Source organism: Quercus robur, chromosome 3 (genome assembly GCF_932294415.1).
Source record: "Quercus robur chromosome 3, dhQueRobu3.1, whole genome shotgun sequence".
Taxonomy (NCBI): Eukaryota; Viridiplantae; Streptophyta; class Magnoliopsida; order Fagales; family Fagaceae; genus Quercus; species Quercus robur.
The window spans coordinates 59,651,910-59,677,489 of record NC_065536.1 but is presented as its reverse complement, the minus strand read 5'-3'; the positions used below and the strand labels follow the sequence as shown (position 1 = coordinate 59,677,489).

Genomic DNA, 25,580 nt, shown 5'->3' with positions numbered 1-25,580 from the left:
TGGATTAGTGTTGTTTTGGAGATCGGCTATTGATGTAATTGTGGAGGGTTCGGGCACAAATTATATCGATACAATGTTTCAAGAAGAAGATAGGGCAGGGATTGGAGTGATCATCCGAGAATGCCAAGGAAAAGGCTTGGCACACATGGTCGGAATCATCCCTCTCCCCCTAACTGTCATAGAGCTTGAAACTTTGGCTATATTGAAGACTTTACAGTTTGATGCTGATTTGAGTTTGGAAGATGTCACCCCAGAGGGAGTTTCAGAGATTGCAATGAACGCTTTGAATGCAAATTCCCAGTCTTTAGAATCCTTTGGTTTACTTAGTCGTGATGTTAAATGTTTTGCAAGTTTATTTCATTGTATTAGGTTTTCATATGTTTGTAGAGAAGGATTGTTGTATTCTCACATTAAGAGAAATGACAATGGGATTGTTCATAGTTTGACTAAAAATGCATTATGCATACCAGATTTTCAAGTATGGATGGAAGATGTCCCATCTCATATTGGTTCGATTTTACAATTGGATGTAGTTGTTTTTTATTAATAAATTCCATCAATTTCTTTCTCAAAAAAAAAAAAAAAAAGTACGACCTATTAACCAAGCAAGTTATAAATGGGTCATTTGTATTGACATGTATATGACTTAAACAGGTTAAATGTGTTGTATCGGGTCGACTTGTTTAATAAACAGGTCGTGTTAAGGTCAAAAATTCTTGACACGTTTACTAAATAGGTCGGGTTCGAATCAACCCATATAGCTGAATACTCATAACTTGACACAACATGAATCCGACACGAGAACACGAATTGGCACTCTTATCTAGTTGGTTAGGAATGAAACATTATTAAATATAAAGACAATTTAAGTACCAAATATATTAAAAAATCAAATGACATATCACGGTTTGACCTTGGTTAAACCTAGGTCTAACCTTAAAAATCTTGAACCTCAAATGACACATCACAGTTTTTTGAATGGTGGCATACATGTAAATAATAGCATTGCATTTCAAATCCTCATAACAAGACTGAAATGTTGTATTGGTTAAGGCAAATTTAACTAACAAGACTGAAATGAATTTTGTATCGGTAAGAAATGTTGTGTGATCTTACATGTATCTTTTAGATTCTCAACGCATGAGTAGGGTATAAAATGTTCATGCAGCATGAATTTATAAGGAACTAGTGGGAGACTTAGTGATGCACGGAAAAAATTTGACAATTTGTTTTTTTAAGTGAAAAATGAAAATAGTAGGTGAGACTTATAAGTATTAGTTTTAAACCCTTCTTAAAATGATGTGATTTTTTTTAATAAAATATAGCTGATGCAATATATTAGATTTTTAAAATTAAGCTATTTATATTTGTTATCTAAAAGTGTTTTAAATTTAGTAATTTTTTTAAAGAAATATAATACATTTTACATTCAATTATTCTATAAGACGAGATATTTTGTAAATAATGTAATGTATGGTTAAAATTTGTTTCTAATGTTTCTTACAAACAATCATCATCTATAAGTATTGAATTACCTAAAGATAAACTAAATATAATCCATCACTTATATTAGAAAAACAAATACAACTTTAATAACATAAAAAATGTAATTTTATAAAAAAAATTACCAACGACTAAAGTGGACTAAAATATACCAAATACTAATAATTACTGTAAGGGCGGCCTTTGAGGCCTAGGCCCAGCAAGTAAGTGGTTCTGGCCCAAAAGTCCCCAGACAATGAATTTGTAGAGAGTGGGTTACAGAGCTAGGACTAGACGAAGTGAACGTCAGTTGGACGTACGCCATGCAACATGTTGAACGTGAGAATATTCCATCTACGTTTAATGGGATATCGGTCCGAGGAGATGTATAAGTGCACCTCTTGCTCTGTTTACAGACTACAAAGTTTTTTCACCTTTCTCTCTCTCTTTTTTTTTCTTAATTTTCCGATCCCCTCTTCATGGGGATCTCCTTCTCTTATATAGCCTCCTTGAATTGATAAGGACCTTATACTTGTAAGCCATCTGGACCTTCACTTGAGTGCCTGTCCCATCGGACATCTCCCTTATCCTTCTGTGAGTTGCACTGGCCAATGTAGCACTGTTTGCCTGTCTTCTCCACATTAATGCGGCTGAAAAGGTAGCTTTCTTGCATTTAATGCGGCAGTTATGGCTTCTCCCTGATGCCTTACATTTTCCTCTTTCCTGCTGCGTGAGGCTCACCCTCCTCCCCACATTCGCCTGGATGGGTTCTTCACTGTGGGGGGGTCGCATATTGGGCCCATATTTGAGTGTCCGAGGAGGCATTCCTCCTCGAACGCCTTCTAGAACGAACCAGGCTCAATAGGGTTGGGCCAGAAGTCATTTAGGCCCCTATTCCCCGTTAGGTCATGGTTAGGCTTCGTGTGGGTCCCCAGGCCCACTGTTGATTTTGGGAGTTTCACCCCTACAATTACCTATGCTAATATGGCTCAATAATAAAAGTGTAACAATAATAAATATTACGTTTTTTTTTTTTTTTTAAGAATACTAGGCCCCTATTCCCCGTTGGGTCATGGTTAGGCTTCGTGTAGGTCCCCAGGCCCACTGTTGATTTTGGGAGTTTCACCCCTACAATTACCTATGCTAATATGGCTCAATAATAAAAGTGTAACAATAATAAATATTACGTTTTTTTTTTTTTTTTTTTAAAGAATACTAAGGGCCCGTTTGGTATATGTGTTTAAAAACTGAAAATTGTTGTTTAAAAGCTTTTGTGGAAATACGTGTGGGTGAAAAAGTGTGTGAAAATACGTAAAATATTGTTTAAAAACTGAAAATTGTTGTTTAGAAACACTCACCAAACACCCCATAAATATTTTAAACACACATACACATGGGGAAAGGAGAGAACATATTTTAAACTTCTTTAACTCACACTCATTTTCCAATGTGAGATTAACCCACTATTTTTTTCATTTAAGAATACTACGTTTAACTGCTTAAGTTTTAAGATAGTATATAAATGGTCAGATATTTGATTGCAATTACATCAAAATCACTTCTCAAAAAATTGAAGCAACAACCTGTTTAGAAATCAACTTATATTCTAACTGTTTATTGCCAAGTTGCCTCATAAAAATCTTGATTATGCCAAAGCGGCATGTCACGGTTTTGACTTTGAGAATTAGCCTCTCTTTCAAATTGAAGTCATTAAAAAAAATCCAAATCCACCTAATCATATATCTCTCTTACATCAAACTTCTGTGTAGTAACAGAAATGAACTCTTCAACTGATGAAGTGTTTTTAACCACAACAGTGAGTAGCCACATACACATGGGCGTGGGTGCAATTACATCCACTGAAATTTAAAAATAAAAAAGTACAAATAAAACATGAAAGAGATTTGGAACATTTTACACTTGCACCTATTGGCGGGAAAAAAATTAATGGGGGTCAATTATAAGAATATTTTTTAAAGATTAAATTCTATTAGGATTTTAAAAACTCATTGAGTATATTAAAAGAATAAAAAAAATATTTTTTAGATGTGATCCCAATTCCAAAATATCAAACAATTTATTTTAGAGAGGTGCTACGTCTACAATATTTTTACAACATTTTCAGAATAAATTATAGATGGTTAGTTGTTATTGGTTCAAATTTGAACCTAACACTAAGATTACTTTTTTGTCCCAACAATAACAACCAGTAACAACCTACCACTTAGGATTTATTGTAAAAATATTGTGGACATATCATTTCTCTTTATTTTATTATTATTTTTTAAAGTGATAAAAAAAAATTAAAACCTAATACCCAACTTTTCCCCTCCCCATTCAATACTGATCATGTAGCAATTAGCCTATTATTACAATCTGGCAACTTTGCTTTGTCTCGCTTGACTCGCCCATTTTCGTTGCCCCACACAAGTTTTCCTCACCCCGCAAAGATGGTGGGTGAGAATAGGACTGTCCACACAGCCCGACAACTTGCTCAACCCAGCCAACCCTCCTGCTTCCGACCCGCCGCCACCCGATTCGACAACTTCAGCTATCAGGTGTGGGTTCCGAACTTGCTAACTCGACCCCACGTGGGTCGGTTGTCGGTTTTTCGTTTCAAAACCCGTAACACCCGACCCAAACCGAATCCTTTATCCTTTCCGACGAATTACGAATTTCGGACCAAATCCAACAAGATCTTGTCGAGATCCGTCAAGATCTGGCAAGATCTCGCTGTTATCTGACGAAATCTGGGCCAGATCTCGATGGATTCGACCAAATTTCGGCCCCGATGATAAAACCCGAGACCGACCCAAATCAACTCGAAACCAATAAGACCTAAAAATGAAAAATCCGACCAAATCTCTGGGTCGGTTTCGAGTCAAATTTTCATCCACCCACCTCAATTAGGTCGAGTCCGAGTTGGGCACAAAGCAAACCCAGCCCCACCCATGGATAGCCTTAGGCGGCAATGGGGCAAGATTTTAGCCCTATACCACGGGGTGAGGCAGGAATGGGTTTAGACTTTTTAGACCTGCCCCACCTTGCCCCGTGTTGATAAAAGTTATAATTGTAACATATCAATATTAGCTTATGTTATTCTAACCAACATGGCTCTTTGCCTTTATTTTGTGATTTTTTATACTATGAGATTTTTGTTTTTTGTTGTGATATTGTCTTGTTAAAAACTTGAATAATATTATTCAGTTTTCCTAAAACTTTGTTAAATTTGATGGAATAAATTTAGTTATAACTTTAAGTATATTTTTATTTATAAAACAAGTTTTATTAAAAAAATTAATAGTTGTGGAGCAAATTAACAAAAAGAAGAGTTTTACGGGGTGGGGCAGAGCCCCAAGGGGTGAAGAAGGGGCACGACAAAACCATGCGGGGTGAGAGTGAAATATATTACTCCTACATTAGTCACAATAATGTGAGACATCTGTTTATGAACATCTTATTTAACTTTTGCTAAAAACATACTAAAGTATATTTGTACTTCGAAAAAGTAAGGGTTAAAAAGTTGTATATAAAAATTAAAAACTAAAAGCTGAGCTTATAATAAGCTCTAGTCAAATAGACACACGTAATGAGAATTTTTTCACAATATATATATATATATAAATGGATTTTCTATTTTAAAGCAATTACAAATTCCTTAATCCTTATTAGGACAAATAAAAGACTTTAGTAATTATTATTTTAATTGGAACTCACATATACTCGTTTTTGTTTTTGTTTTTTTTTTTTTTTTTTCATATATTCGTGATTTTTTCATTGGTCCTCCAAGATTATGTGGGGAATACTATATTGTCAATGCCATGGTGTGTGATATATATGCTTTCTTTGCCATCTATCCTGCGGTTAGTCGAATTTGCATTTAGCCTTGAGCATACAGTTATGAATTGTATGAATAGAACACCAACAATAAGGCATCATCTTATCAGTTCAACCTTTACTTTAAGCATCAGCATTTACTTGAGGCATAACGTGCATTCATCTTATTAGTTCAACCTTTACTTTAGTAAGCATCATCCTCGAAATATAAACAATTGAGACAAATAAGAATGGTTTTACTCGAGTGAATGCCCAGTAACAAGATCGATTTTACAGGTAAGAATTAAACCCTTCTCCTTGGTGCATTTTGTCAGTAAAATTCACTGATCATACCGACATTTTTTGTTTTGATAATCACTGATCATATGGACATGTTAGCCAGTGATAATTTATCAACTTAGAGTGTGTTTGGATACTGTTTATTTTGCTGAAACTGAAAACTTATTGCTAAAAGTATTGTAGATAAAGGTAAAAGTTAGTTAAAATAGTACAGTGTAACCCATGAATAGTACCAAAAAGTATATAAACAGTAACATGGTACCTACCAAATTTTCAACAAAACACAATCCAAACACACGATTAGTAGTAGTAAAAAAAAAAAAAATGTCAATTAAGCAAAGTATGACTTTGGATGGAATAGAATAACAGAAAAGAATACATGTGGCCGATCATGATTAGATTATTGAGAAGTCAAAGTTGACTCCAAAATTTTGAGACTAGAATTTGATTGTTGTTATATCAAAGCAGTCAAACATATACTCTCAAGCTGCAAAAGGATTTAATCTAATTTAAGATGGTTATACAATTCAGTCAAAAAAAAAGATGGTTATACAACTTTAAGCAAAAGCAAGAGAAATGCCCTGATCCATATTACTTTCAATCCTGCAAACACCAACAGTGAAGACCATTAAGGAAGGAGACCTGTGAATTGCCAGCCAGCTCTCGTGCTAATTTGAAGATGCAGTGGATTTAGATTCTTAGAAATCACTTAAATGCTTCAATTTAATTGTAGGCAAACTTTCATCACGTAGAGCAAAAAAGAGAGATTCTTTACATTAAAGTCTGTCCAAAGCAGCTGGGCTTAGAGGAATGAAACCAGCTGGGGACACAAGAGCATCCACTGGAACATCATTGGAAGTGACAGCTATAGCTCCTTCATCCACAATCTGCAGAGAATATGATAGTGCAACTGCAACCAAATAACAATCGAGCATACCTCAATAAAAAGACAAACAAATATATCTTAACGGTGTAGCTACATAATTACTAAGGAATTATTCAAACAATCAACAGCAGTGGGCATTTACCGAGGAGGGGCTGCTTCCATTTCCGCTGCTTTGCAAGCTCTTGGTACTTCTTCAGGAACAAATCATAGTAGCTTTCAGATTTGACAATGCGTTGAAGTAAGAATGGAAGATACAAAACTAGACCAGATTTTTATATATATATGCAACAGAGTGCCTGTACGGTCATGTCTCTATTTCTAGACCCTAAATGTGTTTGGGGGTTCAACACTTTCACATCGATTATATCATCCATATTTCCATTCTGATTATCTCTTTTTGATCAAACTAATCATATTTGAGTCCATTGCTCAAAGATTACAGACGAATAAAGCACCAAAAGTGACAGTAAGTACTGGCAAGCAGTGTCGTTGAGATGGCTGTAACTTTTGTTGACCTAGTTCTTTGCAAGTTTATTAATGGCAATTTACATGAAATATATTCTTAATCAATGTTAAAACATAAAACTAACAAACAAAAATCAAAAAATCTGATAAGAGGGTTTTAGTGGCCACGTTCTCCAATATTATGAGTGCTAACTAATAATAAAATAGTTAAACATAAAAAGAGACACATCAACCTACCCCCCACTACGGCCCAAACGTCTTCCAGATCTGTCAAATGCAAGCCCTGGCAGAATGAGAAGTGAAATGAGAAAACGGAAATATATTAGAGGCCTCCCTATGCATCTAGTACTGGTAGGCAACCAAGAGAAAGGGTGAAAAAGAATGACCAGGTAAGATGAACAAATCAATTGGATTGCTTGCCTCCATAACTGCAACAAATATTTCACTCAGATAATTAACAGCTTTTACCAACCACACCAAAAATGAATTATCAGATTCAGGAAGAAGCTACAGTTTAATTATATCATGGTGAAGAAGAATGGCCCCACATTGTTAAAATTTTTGAAAGATATCTTAGGGAGAGAGAGAGAGAGAAAAGAGAGAATTTCTGTTTAATATGGTAATTTAGATATGCACCTTGTGGATTTTGAACCCACAACCTCATGCTCCACCCATTCTTACGGAAGAAGGGCCTGTCATTTTAGCTAGGTCTCATAGGCAAGAGAGAGAGAGAGAGAGAGAGAATGTAAAAGATGGACTAACCCATTTGAATTCTCTATCTCTCTCTCTCTCATGAAGGCATCATCAACCTTCTTAAATGTAAACTAAGCTGGCAAGAGAGTACCAGAGAATTGATATTTAAAAAGAAAATTTTGGTCATTTGCTGATTGATTAAGTAATCTAATTTCTCAGAGCAAAATTACATGTATGATTGATGATCAACATGGAAAGCTGAAAACCCACCTGTTTAGTCTTGAAAAATTACTAATACATACTGTAAATACAGTTCTCAATGCAACTGAAGGCTTCTTGACTATTGAGCTTCATGCCAATACAGAATTAGCCCACTATATCTAATATGTGGCGAACTCTGCATGACTTCGAATGTGTAAATCCAACATTTTTACATTTAAGTGCTGCATCCGTATCAGCATACTGATCCCTCTACATGAGGAAATTTAAGCAGAACCACGATCCCTCCAATGGTGTCATACCAGAAATCTATTTGCACCACATGTCAACTGATGAGTTTTAAACGAAAAATTATTACCGAGTCCAAGTTGCTCTGTCATATTGGTGTACAACAGAAAACAAAGAAAGCTCAAAGGACATACTAGCATTAAGCATCAGTAATGCAAATAGATTCACACGAGTGACCATGTAGAGTGATGAAGATTAGGAAATGGTGAGCAACAAGAACAAATAGTAAAGCTAATTTTCTTTTTTTAAAGGTAAAGTGAAATTTCCCATTGGGTACAAGAAAATAGATTAGCAAAGATAGAAACAATGTACCATCTTCACGTTGTTTCCCATCACAATCTACTAGAGATGGTTCCAAAATGTTCATCGAATTTATAACCAGATCATCAACATTCAAAATCTTTAGCATTCTCATGTTGCTATTCCTGTCCTCCACAAGAGGAACATAAAGCTTTTTCTGTTCTGCAAATTACTCTTTTTAAGTTAAAAATCCACTGTAACAATCTCTAAAAAGTGTAACAAACAACAACACATACATGCAATGTCCATATGTAACATAGAATATGAACTAAGAGCTTGAACACCACTTGCCTACTGTAATATGAAGTCCAATGCAAGATCATCTTAATAACTATAGAAAATTGTGTTTCAATCATTTTGACCAAATCATGATATCTAGTGGGAATTTCTAAACAATTATTCATTAGATATTGCTTTAGAATACTAAAAAAAGAAAGAGTCTTTATATTGCTGTCTATAAGAGTTTTGAGGGTTTGTTAGAATAAGCTCAAGCCCATTGTACTATTGTACTTCACTTATTTATTCTTGTACTACACTCATATTTTCCTGCTTATATAAAGACTTTTCAATATATAACAATAACAACAACAAAACCTTAGTCAAGTCGATGTTGGTCAATGGTGTGAAAACACTTCTTGATGTTGAATTCCAAAAACTAGCGAGAGGTTCCCCACTCTTCTTTGATCCATCTTAGGGTCGTGCAGTGGCCTCAACCCGCCCACGGGATCTATTTTGTTCCAGACACCAATATGGATAAATACCTTTATGCTTCTCGCTTGATAAGCAAGTTTGCGTCATTAATTCTCAATAGGGTTAGCCACATATATTCTTTTCCTCCATTTTATAATATTTGAAGTCATAGTTTTTGTTACTTCCTTAATTGATAGTCTTTTTCAACTACTTCTACTAATGTTATTTTTGGTCTTCCTTGAACTTTTCTCATTTCCTCAACTTAAATCAACTCAGCATTAATCTCACATGCCAAAATGTCAATGACAGAAAAAATTCAATGAAAAACCGAAAACGCACCTTGGGTTGGTTCGGATAAAACTTGTGACACAATTCTTGATGTGTCAACCTCTCTTAAAGCAGCACAGCTAATATAAGCACATAAACTCTTACTAGCCTTAAACCATGGAGCTTCTAATACAATACTCTGAATTGCATTATCTGAAAATGAAAAACCAAACGTAAATGCAACGTTGTTTTAGTTACAAATTCCACACATAAAAAACGTATTCAAATGTGTCTTGTCCACAGTTATAGCCCTATCAAAGATTCGTTAGTACACGGCCATTTTTCTTGCTGTGGCGTGGAGTCGATAAGTTCACGATAATAAAATAAAATTTTCATTGAGGCAAAAATACAAACAGTTTAAAGTCAATTGGATAAATTAGAAGTTTTTCAGACCTTCTTCGGATCTCCGGATTGGGTCCATATTCTTGAGGTCCTTGCGTAATTTGGATCGGAGCGAGTGCTTTCGCTGAAATATTGCGTCGACCTCGTGAGGGTCGTCGTTATTGGTGGTCATGGTTACGAAGGAGCGGTTGGGTTCGGGTACGAGGCGTACGTTAGTGGGGTGCGATGAGAGAGGTGTGGGTGGAGATGCTAACGTGTGCGCCTGGGTGAGCATCACCACCTGCTTTGCACTGCTTATCATTTGCCTACCTGCTCTTGCTGTATAGTGACAAAACATTGCCTTGAGCTGTTTGCGAGTTTCGGTTGGGATTTGTTTTGCCAGCCACTAATGGATTTTCCTTTGATAAGATATGGACATAATTAATGAATTTCTTAGGCTGTGTTTGGTTGCCGTAAAACGTTTTCCGGAAAATACATATTTTCCGGAAATGCTAATTTCTGGAAAAGGAAAATATTTCTGTGTGTTTGGTTGCATTTCAAAATATTTTCCGGAAAATATTTTCTAGTGTTTGGAAAAAAAGAGAGGAAAACACAAATCCAGACACAAGCCACAACCAGAAAACACAAATCCAGAAAACGTCATCGCATTCGCGAGATCGTGTTCATAAATCCAGAAAACGTCATCCCGATCGCGTTCGCGATCTCGCTGGCACGATCTCGCGAAGGCGAGATCGCGAACAACATCGCGATCTCGCGACGCCGCGATCTCGCGTTCGCGAGATCGCGCCGTCGATCGCAATCTCGATCCGGCGCGATCTCGCGAATGACGCTTCACGAGATCGCGCCGTCGATCGCGATCTCGATCCGACGCGATCTCACGAAGGCGAGATCGCGATCGACGGCGCGATCTCGCGAAGCGTCGATCGCCGTCGTCGGACTGGTCGATCGCCGTCGTCGCGAAGCATGTTACATTAAGCGTCGATCTCCTCTCGCGCGCGCGCGCTCTCTCTCTCTCTCTCTCTCTTTTTCCGGAAATCCTTTGAAGTGAAAATGAAGGCAGAAATTCATTTCCGTGGTCAAGGGTGAAAATTTCGGTCAACAGGAAATCAATTTCCGGAAAATAATATATTCCGTGACAGCCAAACGCAGTGATTTTCTGGAAATTGATTTCTGGAATTGGTTTGAAGCCGATTCAAACGCACCCTTAATGCTTTGAAAAGTGCACGTTTTAGAAATTTTTTTAAAAAAAATATATAATTTGCTTAATTTTTATATCTTGCTAAAATTGAAATTTTTTTACTGAAAATACTGTAAGTAAAGGTAAAAACTAGCTAAAATAGTACAGTGAGACCCATGAATAGTATTAAAAAGCACAGTGAAACCTATAAATAGTAGCAAAAATAAGTAAAATAAGTTAGCAAAAATAATCTTTGCTAAATGGATACTTAGCGTGCATTTGGGAGAGGATGTTTGCGCGTTTTACTTTTGGGAGAGGAACTGTTCATGGACCAGCCATAAAGTGAAAAACGCAATAAGTTTTTAGCAACAGTGTTTTGCCTTTCTAAAATTATTTTGCTACAGTATTTTTAACAATAAATTTTCAGTTTTCAGCAAAATAAGCAGTATCCAAACAGACTTTTAGCCTTCGTTTGGATAGCATTTGCGTCAGCTCACGGCTGGTGTTTGGCGTTTTTGTGTGGGTCCCGTGTACTATTCACAGGATCCGCAAGTATTTTTTCAGTAAAAAACAACTGTAAAACTGGGACCCATGACACTATTTACATATTTAAAAATTATTTTGTTACAGTGTTTTCAGTTTTCAATTTTCAGCAATAAGCAGTATCCAAACAGACCCTTAGTGTGAGTTTGGCTCCAGATTAAAAAGTCAGCTTATTTTACTATTCAGCTTAATTTTGCTACTATTCATGGATCTCACTATACTATTTCAGCTAACTTTTACATTTATCTACAGTACTTTCAGTAAAAAGTTTCTAGTTTCAGTAAAATAAGCAAATCCCAAACAGACCCTTATTCTCACAAATTTTACATGCATGTAAGATTTTTTTTTAATAAAAAAAATGGTCTCATGCGTGTGATCATTGACCCGACCCACTTAAACCCGCTATTGATGGCGTGGGGCACCCCTGGCTGTTTGCGTCGTGGCACAGTATTTTTGTGAAGCGCATGACTCGAACTCGGTGTTGAAGGGAAAATTTTGATGTTCCTGAATAGAATATGGGGTAGCCAAGCCGAAACTCGACGATGGGCCCTTGAAATAAAGCCCAAAGGCTATCGATGTAGTGTAAGTCTGCCCAAGCAAGAGATAGAGGCTGCACCCTAACAAGAAGACAACAATAAAGCATAATAAACACGTTAGTGTTGTTAGTTTGTTATATTATTAGTCCTTTTACAGCATCATAGTTCAAATCAGTTCTCCAACGATAAGGGTAAAATTACACTTAGTCCAGAAAAAACAGATTTAAACTGTCCAATGGTCAATGATTAAATAAGTTTAGGAATGTGTTAACTCCTGAGGGTCCTTGCATGTCTCGGTCAGGGGAGTTCATTATACTTTCAGCCATCATTACATCAATGTGCGAGAAAAGTTCAATTGTTACATATACATTATATCCTTCAACTGTAAAATAAAAAGTAAAAATTAAAGGTTCCATGAGAAGAGATAGTTTCCAAAACATTATGGCCTTCTTCATAATAATACTAAACAATGATTAAAGGCTCCATAGTTATAAATAAAAGAGAAAAAAAAAAAGAAAAAAAAAATGATGGAATGAAGGGAGAGAAAGATCTCCAGCTCAGTGCAGCAAATATTAAGATAAGATTTTGGTTGGTATGTGTTTATAAGGCGTGAACGAGGTGAATGTAGACTGTTTTGAGTGAGTGGGATAAAATTAATACTAAGATTGAAGCTTTTTGTGAGTAATGGGCTGTTTGTGTTCAATTGGAGGACATTTTTGAGCTGTGGTTGTGTAGAGGGGTGAGAAGAATATCTAGGATTAGATGAGTGTAGGCTGAAGATGATGAGTGGTGAGCTTAAGGAGAGCTGAACCACCAACAAAAATGGCCAACGAATCCAAAGTCTCAGAGGAGGGTAGCTAGGTTGTGTTTTTGATTAGTTGCTTGTGTTTTTATAATGGAGCTTAGGGAAGCATATATTGACAAGAATCCAAAAACATATGACTACTCAGAGGTGTTGAATCAAGGTCAGGCTTTTTTTATCAGAAGTAGGAAAATCCATTTTAGGGGCTGCCTTACTTCTTTGGGTAATGATGGGATTTTAGAGCGGTTTTGCATTAAATGCCAGGATTTGGAGCTGAGCTTAATTATTGTAATTGAGGTATGTATCAAGAGCGAATCCTAATGTTGCAACTGAGATTCAGACCCTTGAGAAGTAAGATTACACCCCCAAGCCAGGTGTCAAGCTTTAGTCTACTCAGGGGGTTCTGCTTGAGATCCCTTTTTGCCCTTTAAACCATATGTTCCCAATTTTTCCCCTTTAGGATTCATGGGCTTGGCACATGAATCATGTCTTGAATATGTTTAACATTTATAGCATTAATTTGTTGAAGTTTGGTTTCAACTCCCCTTCCGCTGGAGGTGCAGTCTTGAGGAAGATGATGGAGTCCCTTCATCCTTTTGACTTCAGCTGATATGACAGCCCTTGGGCACTGTTCACATCAGGCAAAGGGTGGCAGAAAATTGATGGGATAGTTCTTAGTCCATTCTCAAAGGCTCGGTTCCCTTGTATAAGTACCTAGTTGCTCTTTTTGGTTAGGAATGAACAAGGGCTATTTGCCCACTCTCCTTTGCCTCTTGCTGGTGTTTTTTGCTTGGGCTTGCTCACATGGGCTAGGTTGTGTGCACATGTTGCCATGGGCTTTCATTCCTCATGGACTTTTATTAGTAAATATTTTGGGGGTTTTTCATAAATATTTGCAATAGGCCTTTGGGCAATTAGTTGTAATGTTTGAAACAATAGGACAAGTTTCAAAATACTTTAGTAAATAATACTTACTTTGATGAATTCCAAATTGCAATAATGTTCATGGTTTCTAATAATCGCATCATAACTTAAATGATGATCTTGTGGGTTTGAATGTTTACCATGAGTGTCGAAGGCGTATATTATGGATGTCACGATGCAAATGATGTCCATGTATTTCATGGGTTTATAACATGAAATAAATATATGTCATGGGTCTAACAATCATAACTTTCCATGGGCTTTTACAAAATGATTGCCATGAGTTTTGAGAATAGATAATTCATAAATTCCATGAGCTTGTAATATTATAATAATATGTTTAAGAATTTAAAGCATTGTTTATTATCGGACTTTTAAGTGAAATAATTATGATATAGTATTTTGCCAAGTATTAATAACCTTGGACTTTTGATAGAATAGTGCCAAGTAGTTAGCTTGGGCTTTTAATAGTGCCAACGCAAGTTGAACTTTTGATATTGCCAATGAGAATTGGGCTTTGATATTACCATGAGAATTGGGCTTTAAATAGTGCTAACGTAAGTTGGGTTTTTGATGTTGCCAATGAGAATTAGGCTTTGATGTTACCAATAAAAATTGGGTTTTAAATAGTGCCAACGTAAGTTGGGTTTTTGATATTGTCAATGAGAATTGGGCTTTGATGTTGCCCATGAATATTGGGCTTTGGATAAATAAATTGTCATGGGTTTAAATCATGGGTTTGGTCATGGATTTGAATTCCATTGATAAAATTGTTTTGCCATGGACTTGAATCATGAGCTTCTCAAATATTGCCAAGCATAAGTATTCTTGGGCTTTAAATAGGATATGATAGTAAAATTGGATAAAATATGAGTTTTTGGGCTTTTTTTGTGATATTTTATATCATAACCCAATTTAGATAATGAGATATGAAACATTTGTGATTAACATAATAATAGAGCAAAAAATATTTGGGAAAACCCAATAACTTATTAGTGGTGTTTGAAAATAAATAGGTGGTACGCAAATAAAATTAGGTGTAAAAAAAAAAGTACCCTAACACCCGGCAACTCCTAAACTCGTAAATGTGACCAAGTCTAGGACTCCTACTAATGTGTCATGCCCCCAAGGAGGCATGCATGTGAGATTGTTGGTTTGGAAGTTAGAACATCATTAAGTTGAGAAAAAACTATCAAATTTATTGGGTAATATCAATAGCATCATCCTTGATTTTAAGTTTTAAATATTTATGAATCCTCAAAATTTATGTAATTAAGATTGTTCTATAAGTGAAGGGACCAGAATCGAGATCAGTGGTCAAAAACCAACACAGGATGGAAATTAGTTCGAACGCTTGAGATTAGAGCATCCTAGCCATTCAACAAGATAGTCAAGTAGGCCACAGAAAATGAACTATGCCTAAACAAGCCTAAAATTTGACTTGCATCAATACTACTTCCAACCACTTCTCTAACCAATTGATGGGCTTGAGGGAATTTGATTGGGCATGGGACAAATCAAGAGAAGAACAATTTTCAAGGATCATGGAACAGAAGCAATTCAAGAGTACAAGACTAATATAAATAGAGGCCTAGCCTTGGAAAGGTATGCAATTCTTCCAACGTAATACTCCTTAGTTTGTAGTTGTTACACTATTATCCGACTAAAACATCAAAAAATAACTAGACGGTTCGACTCTATTCACAAGAGATTGTGGTAAGGGAAATAATAATGCTAATACCACAACAAAGTCTACAACTTTCATCATAACTTGCTTACGTGACAAGTTGTGAGTGATAGAGTTGTAGACCCACAACATAGACCCACTATTTTACTTCACTACTCACAACTCACTATGCAGCAAAATTGTGGTAAAGTTGTGAGTTTTGTAGTGGTGCTAGCATCATTCAGAAATATCATACCCCATGTTCAATTCCTTCTTGCATGGCCTCTACTCGGCAATGACCTTCTTAACCAAGGAAAATCCTACCATTGACCAAATGTTATTAGAATTCCAACTTTTAGGTTCCGTTTGGTTGGATGATAGAAAAATAAGAGGATAAAAAATATGAAAGGGGTAAAAAGTGGGAGAATATAAAAAAATTTAATTTTCTCTCGTGGTATTTGGTTATGAGTGGAAAAGTAGAGGAATGGAAAACTTTAGGAATGAATTTTTTTATTTATTTGGTTGAGAAGAAAAATGAGATGATATGAAATGTAGATTATATAAATTTACTCATACCCCTATTAGATTAAAAAAAAAAAAAAAAAGGTAACACATTATTTCTTTTGTTAAAAATTTATGTATGGATGGGCACTTCATTATATTAAAAAAATGTCACAAGAAGTCAAAACAAATGAGGGGGAAAAACGGATGAAAAAATAAACCACTAAAACATATTAAAAGAAAAAAGGGAAAAAAAAAAAGCAAGAGAGAGAGATGAAACTCAAAAATAATAAATTAGTGAGATGAGAACTAATGAGAAGTTAGTAGAAAGAAAAAGACAAAAAAAAAAAAAAAAAATGGAAGAAGAAGAAGAAGAAGAAGGAAAGAATCACAAAACCAAAAGAACAAAAACCTATTGCAGAGGGGGATAAATTTATCCAAATGATTTTTTTTTTTTTTGTCTCACACGTTTTCTCTTCAATTTTCTCTCCATTTTAGGGAGATAGCATTTTGGTAGGTTTGGAGAAAACACCCAAGCCCCACCTGTTTTCTCTCCTATTTTCTTCTCTTATTAAACTCCAAAAAAGATTTATCTCCCCTCTTTTCCATCCTCCCTATAATCCACCCAATCAAACGGACTCTTAGGACATCTATCTCACTAGCTATTCTATAAATTCATCAAAAACAAATGTTCTATTAATCCAAAAGTACAAAGAAAAAAGGAATTCCACTATTTTTTTTCTAGTAGTCAATTGTGTTGGGTTATAAATCGACCTCAGTTAACCTAGTTGATTAATTATTCAATTTACATGCAATAACGTGGAGGCAAGAACAAATTACCAATCTATAATAGAGTGCAACAGAAAGTAAATTTAACACGGTAATTTGTTAACAAATGGAGAAAATCTTTACAATACAAAAACCCCACCAGATGAACTTCAAATCACCACTCCCAAGAATCTATTAATTAAGAACAAGCGGTTATAAGTATAAGAAATACTTCCCCTACTCGGCCTATCCCAAAATACCAACCTACAGTTGAACCTTTACTCCAATCTCCAATTAGACTTGATCTTGTATAAGACTTCTTCCTTTTGCAAGGATTTCGGTACTAGACTAACACTAGCAACTTGAGAGTTGTTGTTGGGTGCAAAGTTCTTCAATCCATACTTGTAGATCTGAAAGTAGCTCGGTACATAACCCTAAGGCACACAAGAATCGTAGTAGTTTCATAGGAGTATGTATCACAATATATGTCTCTATGTATGATGATAGCCATAAAATGTCTTTTATAGCTCTGAAAACCTTAGGCACAAAACTCTAGTAGGCTTTGGGCATCATGGGCCAAAAATAGATTTGAACAGTTGAAATCTGCATATCTCAATAGATCAAGAGGTATCGAGGTAAGTATTGCAATTCATTAAATCTCGATAGATCGAGAGATGTCAATCTAAGTATAGAGACTTTCTATTTTATCTTTTCTACACTTGAAACTTAAGTAATCTTCATGTTTTCAATCATACCACTTGATGTTTAAGTCTTATGGTCTACTTGAACCCATTTAAAACTACCCAAATATAGGTGCAGTGCATTTTATCATAGGAAATGCCGATCACATAAAAATATGACCCTTACAAATTAATTTTTTTCATTTAATATTCGTTGTAGTGTTAAAATGGTGGGAAAAATGACTAAGATAATTTTAGAGTTTTTAAGTAACCTTGTTATGAATTTTTTTTAAATCCTAATTACTTATTGTGAAATGAGTTTATTGGATTTTACTATATTATCAAAATTTTTAAATTGAAACTAAAATAATGATTGTCAATATTTATTTAAATTATTGATACTATGGTAAAATTTAATTTCCTCACTTTGCAATTGGTGATTTAGATTTTCAAAACACGTTAAAATTACATAGATTTTAAGAACACATTAAAATTACATTAGAAACTCTAAAAGATCCTAATTCAAAGAGGAATATTATAAGTCTTGAGACCTAATTTGTTTAGTCAAAACATAAAAGCAATTTGGTTTGTATGGGAAAAAAGTTATTAATATGTTCATGCTTGTTTGATTAAGTTTTTTTTTTTTTTTTTTTTTCTTATTTTAATTGGTTTATCTTTGAATTTTTCTTTTCCCTCATAAGCCAATGTGAAGGCATTCAGAAGTACAGGACCACTAGATAGTGTGAGAACATATAACAACCCAAAGCACCCAAAATAAGAACATTTGTTTCCAATGGATTAAAATTATTGCCAGTAGGATTGATGTTTGGGATGCTGGTTCTACTCTCTTCTGCTTATTCAATTGCTTCAAGAATAGACAATAACAATTTTCATCTAGGGTTCCTGAGAAAAACAAAAGAGGAGGAGGAGGAGAGAGGCATGGCTGTGTGTGGGTGCCGTCAGCTTTAGATGAAAGAGAAAAAGAACCTGTTAACTTTAGGTTGAAAGTTTTATCTTAAAATGAGTCATGAGCATTGCACATGACCTTTGCATGTATGTCTCTCTTTTTTTGACACCTGTCCTTGTTTGCAGCAATGTGCAGAAAATCTGTCCTTCTTTAAATTATGCTAGTGTGGTCTTGATTTTTCATTTTGAGCAATGAAAAAGAATATGGAGTCCAACCAAAATACGCGTGGATGTGCGGATTCGTCTTCTAGTACTAAAGGGAAAAGGAAAATGAATTCATGCCTATCGTTCACGTACGTCTATGCTCCCTTTTTTCAGTGAATTATGCATTTGATTTAGATCTTTTTTGGATCTGCTATTTGTCACATCATGTCCATATTATGTCCGCCTCTCCTGAGCTTTTGTAAATTTCTTGAGCCTCATCATTGATCATACCTTAATAAGTTACAATATGTCTATAATGAGACCTTAAAGACTATGACCAGAGATATGCTTGCAACTTGCATCATTGCTGATCAGCTGAATACTATGAGCTGCATTCCTCACTATTCACTGTAACAAACTGAATTTCATATAAAACATTCAAAGGCTCATCGGGAGGGGCATCATAAATCACAAAATTAGAAGTTTTTCGACATCCCAAACTAGACGTGCCGATCAATTAGCTTCATGCAGTAGGCTTGCCGAAGCCGGCAGTGGGAGGGTTTAGTCATGAGCGACTCTTCAGCCATAGACATTAGAAAATAGCACCAAAGAAATTATCGGCTGAATCTAATGGATTTTTATTCTCTCACATCCACTATTTAACATTCATTTTTTTTTTTATTTTTTTTTATCATTAAATGTGGACATTTTTTTTTTCTCGTTTTTTAAAATATGTACATTTTGGTATCAATTGTAACTATGTATATAACGGATATAAATAAGTGTAAAAAAAAAAATATTTAGCCTCTCAGAAAATAAGAGTCTCATCATTTTTAGAAGAGTACTGTTCCATGCAACTGCTGTAGGATATACCACCGAGCGCGTTGGTCAACTGGTAAGGGGTTGTCCTAGCTTAACCAAGGTCTCGTGTTCGAGCCTTGGGCATGCAGCTGCGTTAAAACTCGGTTGGGAGAGCTTTGCCGCCCTTGTGGTCCTACCCGGCTCGAATCCGGATTTAGTCGAAACTCCTGTGGTTCCGGATACCGGGTGGTTTAACCAAAAAAAAAAAAAAAAAACTGCTGTAGGATATAACTTTCGCTTCAATAAGTTTGGTTAACTACAATGCATGCACTGCTATATCTACATGCATTTTAGTGAGACACCACAATTTTTTTTTTTTTTTTTTTTTTGAGAAGGAAGACACTTAGATACCTCAAAGTTGTACTTAATTATTTGTTTATTTAACAAATACACATATAAATGTCATTTATATATATATATATATATATATATGGGTTTGGTTCAAGTTACACCTGGTGTAATTTTAAATAATGTTACACCACTCAATAACTTGTTATTGAATTAATATTTTGAAAATTCAACTGTTAAATTACATAATCTATATGTTCTTCTCATGTATGCCAATTTTCATATTAATCGGATTTTATTTACTATTTAATCCATAAACTCATCTTTTATGCATTATTTTAAACTACAAAAACTTGAATTTTAACAATTGATTGATGACATAACTATTAATATTTGATCACCTTGAAATTTTGCAAGCATGAAGAATATATAAAGATAATATAAAGATAATATAATCTAACAATGGATTTGTCAATATTCGCATCCAATTAAAAAATATTGGGTGGTGTAATATTTTTAAAGTTACACCAGATGTAACTTAAATTCAATCCTCTATATATATATATATATATATATATGAATATGATCGACAGAAAAACATAATGAATAACTGTCTAAATTATGTTTTTGAGGTGATTTATTGGACTGTAAGATTCATTGTGGGTATAAAATTATAGTAGTTACATTTGGACTTTTTTTAATGGGAAATGCTAACAGATGCCCTTAGGGCAATGATTAATAATCCATTTAAAGAAAATTTTTATGGAAAAAGAAAATAAAAAGCAATTAATGTTTTGACTTTGGATAGAATAGAATAATAGAAAAGAATACATGTGGCCAATCATGATTAGTCTATTGAGAAGTCATAGTCGACTCCAAAATTTTGAGACTAGAATTTGATTGTTGTTATATCAAAGCAGTCAAACATATACTCTCAAGCTGCAAAAGGATTCAATCTAATTTAAGATGGTTATACAACTTTAAGCAAAAGCAAGAGAAATGCCCTGATCCATATTACTTTCAATCCTGCAAACACCAACATTGAAGACTATTAATCATTTCAGTCTAATCTTATTCCATCGCTAATGCAAATTAAAGGCAAATGAAAGGAGACCTGTTTTCAGCTAAAAAAAGGGAAGGAGACCTATGAATTGCCAGGCAGCTCTCATGCTAATTTGAAGATGCAGTGGATTTAGATTCATAGAAATCACTTAAATGCTTCAATTTAATTGTAGGCAAACTTTCATCACGTAGAGCAGAAAAGAGGGATTCTTTACATTAACCCCTGTCCAAAGCAGCTGGGCTCATAGGAATGAAACCAGCTGGGGACACAAGAGCATCCACTGAAATATCATTGGAAGTGACAGCTATAGCTCCTTCATCCACAATCTGCAGAGAATATGATAGTGCAACTGCAACCAATAATAATCAAGCATGTCTCAATAAAAAGACAAACAAATACATCTTAACGATGTAGCTACATAGTTACTAAGGAATTATTCAAACAATCAACAGCAGTGGGTATTTACCGAGGAGGGGCTGCTTCCATTTCCGCTGCTTTGCAAGCTCTTGGTACTTCTTCAGGAACAAATCATAGTAGCTTTCAGATTTGACAATGCGTTGAAGTAAGAATGTAAGATACAAAACTAGACCAGATATTTTTTATATATGCAACAGAGTGCCTGTATGGTCATGTCTCTATTTCTAGACCCTAAATGTGTTTGGGGGTTCAACACTTTCTCATCAATTATATCATCCATATTTCCATTCTGATTATCTATTTTTGGTCAAACTAATCATATATGAGTCCATTGCTCAAAGATCATGAACGAATAAAGCACCAAAAGTGACGGTAAGTACTGGCAAGCAGTGTCGTTGAGATGGCTGTAACTTTTGTTGACCTAGTTCTTTGCAAGTTTATTAATGGCAATTTAAGTGAAATATATTCTTAATCAATGTTAAAACATAAAACTAACAAACAAAAATCAACAAAGCTGATATAGAGGGTTTTAGTGGCCATGGACCCCAATATTATGACTGCTAACTAATAAAAAAATAGTTAAACATAAAAAGAGACGCATCAACCTACCCCCCACTACGGCCCAAACGTCTTCCAGATCTGTCAAATGCAAGCCCTGGCAGAATAAGAAGTGAAATGAGACAACGGAAATATATTAGAGGCCTCCCTATGCATCTAGTACTGGTAGGCAACCAAGAGAAAGGGTGAAAAAGAATGACCAGGTAAGATGAACAAATCAACTGGATTGCTTGCCTCCATAACTGCAACAAATATTTCACTCAGATAATTAACAGCTTTTACCAACCGCACCAAAAATGAATTATCAACTTCAGGAAGAAGCTACAGTTTAATTATATCATGGTGAAGAAGAATGGCCCCACATTGTAAAATTGAAAGAAGTCTTAGAGAGAGAGAGAGAGTGAGAGAGAGAGAGAATTTCTGTTTAATGTGGTAATTTAGATATGCACCTTGTGGATTTTGAACCCACAACCTCATGCTCCACCCATTCTTATGGAAGAAGGGCCTGTCATTTTAGCTAGGTCTCATAGGCAAGAGAGAGAGAGAGAGAGAGAGAGAGAGAGAGAGAGAGAGAATATAAAAGATGGCATCATCAGCCTCCTTAAATGTAAACTAATCTGGCAGCAGAGTACCAGAGAATAGATATTTAAAAAGAAAATTTTGGTCATTCACTGATTGATTAAGTAATCTAATTTCTCATAGCAAAATTACATGTCTGATTGATGATCAACATGGAAAGCTGAAAACCCACCTATTTAGTCTTGAAAAATTACTAATACATACTGTAAATACGGTTCTCAATGCAACGGAAGGCTTCTTGACTATTGAGCTTCATGCCAATACAGAATTGGCCCACTATGTCTAATATGTGGCGAACTCTGCATGACTTCGAATGTGTAAATCCAACATTTTTACATTGTAATTGCTGCATCCGTATCAGGATACTGATCCCTCTACATGAGGAAATTTAAGCAGAACCATGATCCCTCTGATGGTGTCATACCAGAAATCTATTTGCACCACATGTCAACTGATGAGTTTTAAACGAAAAATTATTACTGAGTCCAAGTTGCCCTGTCATATTGGTGTACAACAGGAAACAAAGAAAGCTCAAAGGACATACTAGCATTAAGCATCAGTAATGCAAATAGATTCACACAAGTGACCCATGTAGAGTAATGAAGATTAGGAAATGATGAGCAACAAGAACAAATAGTAAAGCTAATTTTCATTTTTTAAAGGTAAAGTGAATTTTCACATTGGGTACAAGAAAATAGATTAGCAAAGATAGAACATGGTACCATCTTCACGTTGTTTCCCATCACAATCTACTAGAGATGGTTCCAAAATGTTCATCGAATTTATAATCAGATCATCAACACTCGAAATCTTTAGCATTCTCATGTTGCTATTCCTGTCCTCCACACGAGGAACATAAAGCTTTTTCTGTTCTGCAAATTACCCTTTTTAAGTTAAAAATCCACTGTAACAATCTCTAAAAGTGTAACAAATAACAACACATACATGCAATGTCCATATGTAAGTATGTAACATAGAATATGAACTAAGAGCTTGAACACTACTTGCCTACTGTAATATGAAATCCAATGCAAGATCATCTTGGTAACTATAGAAAATTGTGTTTCAATCATTTTGGCCAAATCATGATATCTAGTGAGATTTTTACCCAAAAAAAAAAAGATATCTAGTGAGAATTTCTATACGATTATTCATTAGATAATGCTTTAGAATACTAATCCCAATACGCTCAAGTCCATTGTACTATTGTACTTCACTATTTTAATCTTATACTATACTTGTATTTCAGTACTATTCCTGCTTTTATAAAGGTAGCCCTTTCAATATACAACAATAAAACCTTAGTCTCAAATTTTTTTTAGGGTTGGTCATGAATTCTCAATAAGGTCCACCAAATGTATTCTTTTCCTCCATTCTATTATATCTAAAGTTATAGTTTTTGTTATTTTTTAATTTATATGTCCTTTTTAACTACTTCTACGGTTTTACTAATGTTATTTTTGGTCACTCTTTACTTTTTCTCATTTCCTCAACTTGAATCAACTCAGCATTAATCTCACATGCCAAAATGTCCATGACAGAAAAAAAATTCAATGCGAAACCGAAAACGCACCTTGGGTTGGTTTGGATAAAACTTGTGACACAATTCTTGATGTGTCAACCTCTCTTAAAGCAGCACAGCTAATATAAGCACATAAACTCTTACTAGCCTTAAACCATGGAGCTTCTAATACAATACTCTGAATGGCATTATCTGAAAATGAAAAACCAAACGTAAATGCAACGTTGTTTTAGTTTGCAAATTCCACAACGATAGCCCTATCAAGACACGTTAACACACGGTCATTTCTTTACTGTCACGTGGCATGGAGTCATAAGTTCACAATAATAAAATAAAATTTTCATTGAGGCAAAAATACAAACAGTTTAAAGTCAATTGGATAAATTAGAAGTTTTTCGGACCTTCTTCGGATCTCCGGATTGGGTCCATATTCTTGAGGTCCTTGCGTAATTTGGATCGGAGCGAGTGCTTTCGCTGAAATATTGCGTCGACCTCGTGAGGGTCGTCGTTATTGGTGGTCATGGTTACGAAGGAGCGGTTGGGTTCGGGTACGAGGCGCACGTTAGTGGGGTGCGATGAGAGAGGTGTGGGTGGAGATGCTAACGTGCTCGCCTGGGTGAGCATCACCACCTGCTTTGCACTGCTTATCATTTGCCTACCTGCCCTTGCTGTATAGTGACAAAACATTGCTTTGCGCTGTTTGCGAGTTTCGGTTGGGATTTGTTTTGCCAGCCACTAATGGATTTTCCTTTGATAAGATATGGACATAATTAATGAATTTCTTAATGCTTTGAAAAGTTCACGTTTTTAAAAAATTTTAAAAAAAAATTATAGTTTGCTTCATCTTTATTCTCACAAATTTTACATGCATGTGAGAAATTTTTTTTTTTTTTAATGAAAAAATAATGACCTTATGCATGTGATCATTGACTCGACCCACTTAAACCCGTTATTAACGGGGTGGGACACTCCTAAGCAGTGGCAGCTCTAAGATTTTTTTCTAGGGGGGTCAGCAGTGGTGAAACTAGAAATTTATCATAGGGGCAAATAAAAAAATTAAAATTTTTTTTACATGTGCAACTTTTTTTTTTGAAAGCTTTTACATGTGCAACTTTCATATTATAACATTATACAATAATCTAAAATAGTATTCTAAATATAATTTAGTATAAATATTAGTAAGAAAACAACCATTAAATGCATAAACAAATATATTTGAATAACTAATAATACACGTGGCCAGAGTCAGACTAACAGTAAATGTGAATCTAAGAAAAAAAAATAGTAGCTAATATAAGTTTTAACTTTTGAAGTGTATGACTTCTTAATCACACACGTGGTCAGTCTCTTGAAATTGGAGCAAGCACTAAAAAACTTTTTGGATTTGGAAATCTATAGAGCATTTATCAAATTACTTGATCAAATAAAGAAAAAAACTAAAGAAAACATAGAAGGGAAAAAGAAAAATAAAGAGATTGAGGAAAGAATCACAAATATTGATACAGATCTGTTAGTTATAACAATAGTGTACTTTTTTTGTTGATGAAGATGAAAAGTGCAGGGAAAAATCTGCTATCAATGGAAAAGTAAGCCAAAGTCTTGGAATTTTTTTTTTTTTTTTTAAGCTATGAGCAAAAATTTGGAACATATTTTTTCTTTCTTATAAAATTAAATATTTTAAAAGTAGTGCTATTGACACAACACTTTCACAACAAAACCTATGTGGCAAGTTGTTAAAGGTAGAAAAAAAAGTGATGTTAGTTATAGGTCCTGATAA

General features: G+C 34.8%; 1 protein-coding gene across 17 annotated transcripts; it reads right to left on the bottom strand.

Moving 5' to 3' along the window:
- Positions 1-6,080: 6,080 nt before the first annotated feature.
- LOC126718636 (5-formyltetrahydrofolate cyclo-ligase, mitochondrial-like) lies at positions 6,081-24,608 on the bottom strand. 17 transcript variants are annotated; one of them, XM_050420949.1, is made up of 9 exons: positions 24,463-24,608; positions 9,860-10,117; positions 9,479-9,619; positions 8,462-8,611; positions 7,336-7,377; positions 7,187-7,232; positions 6,627-6,697; positions 6,241-6,508; positions 6,081-6,201 (listed from the first exon to the last, which is right to left on the bottom strand). In XM_050420949.1, the coding sequence occupies exons 1-8, from the start codon at positions 24,488-24,490 to the stop codon at positions 6,375-6,377; spliced, it is 870 nt and encodes a 289-aa protein (XP_050276906.1). In that variant the 5' UTR covers positions 24,491-24,608; the 3' UTR covers positions 6,081-6,201; positions 6,241-6,374. The 17 variants fall into 17 exon arrangements, with proteins under 17 accessions (XP_050276906.1, XP_050276907.1, XP_050276903.1 ...); XM_050420950.1 differs by having other exon boundaries at positions 9,860-10,042; positions 24,388-24,589; XM_050420946.1 differs by lacking the exons at positions 6,241-6,508; positions 6,627-6,697; positions 7,187-7,232; ... (2 more) ...; positions 9,479-9,619; positions 9,860-10,117 and adding exons at positions 20,779-20,834; positions 20,942-21,076; positions 21,194-21,264; ... (2 more) ...; positions 23,004-23,153; positions 23,855-23,995 and having other exon boundaries at positions 24,205-24,570.
- Between the last annotated feature and the right edge of the window lie 972 nt (positions 24,609-25,580).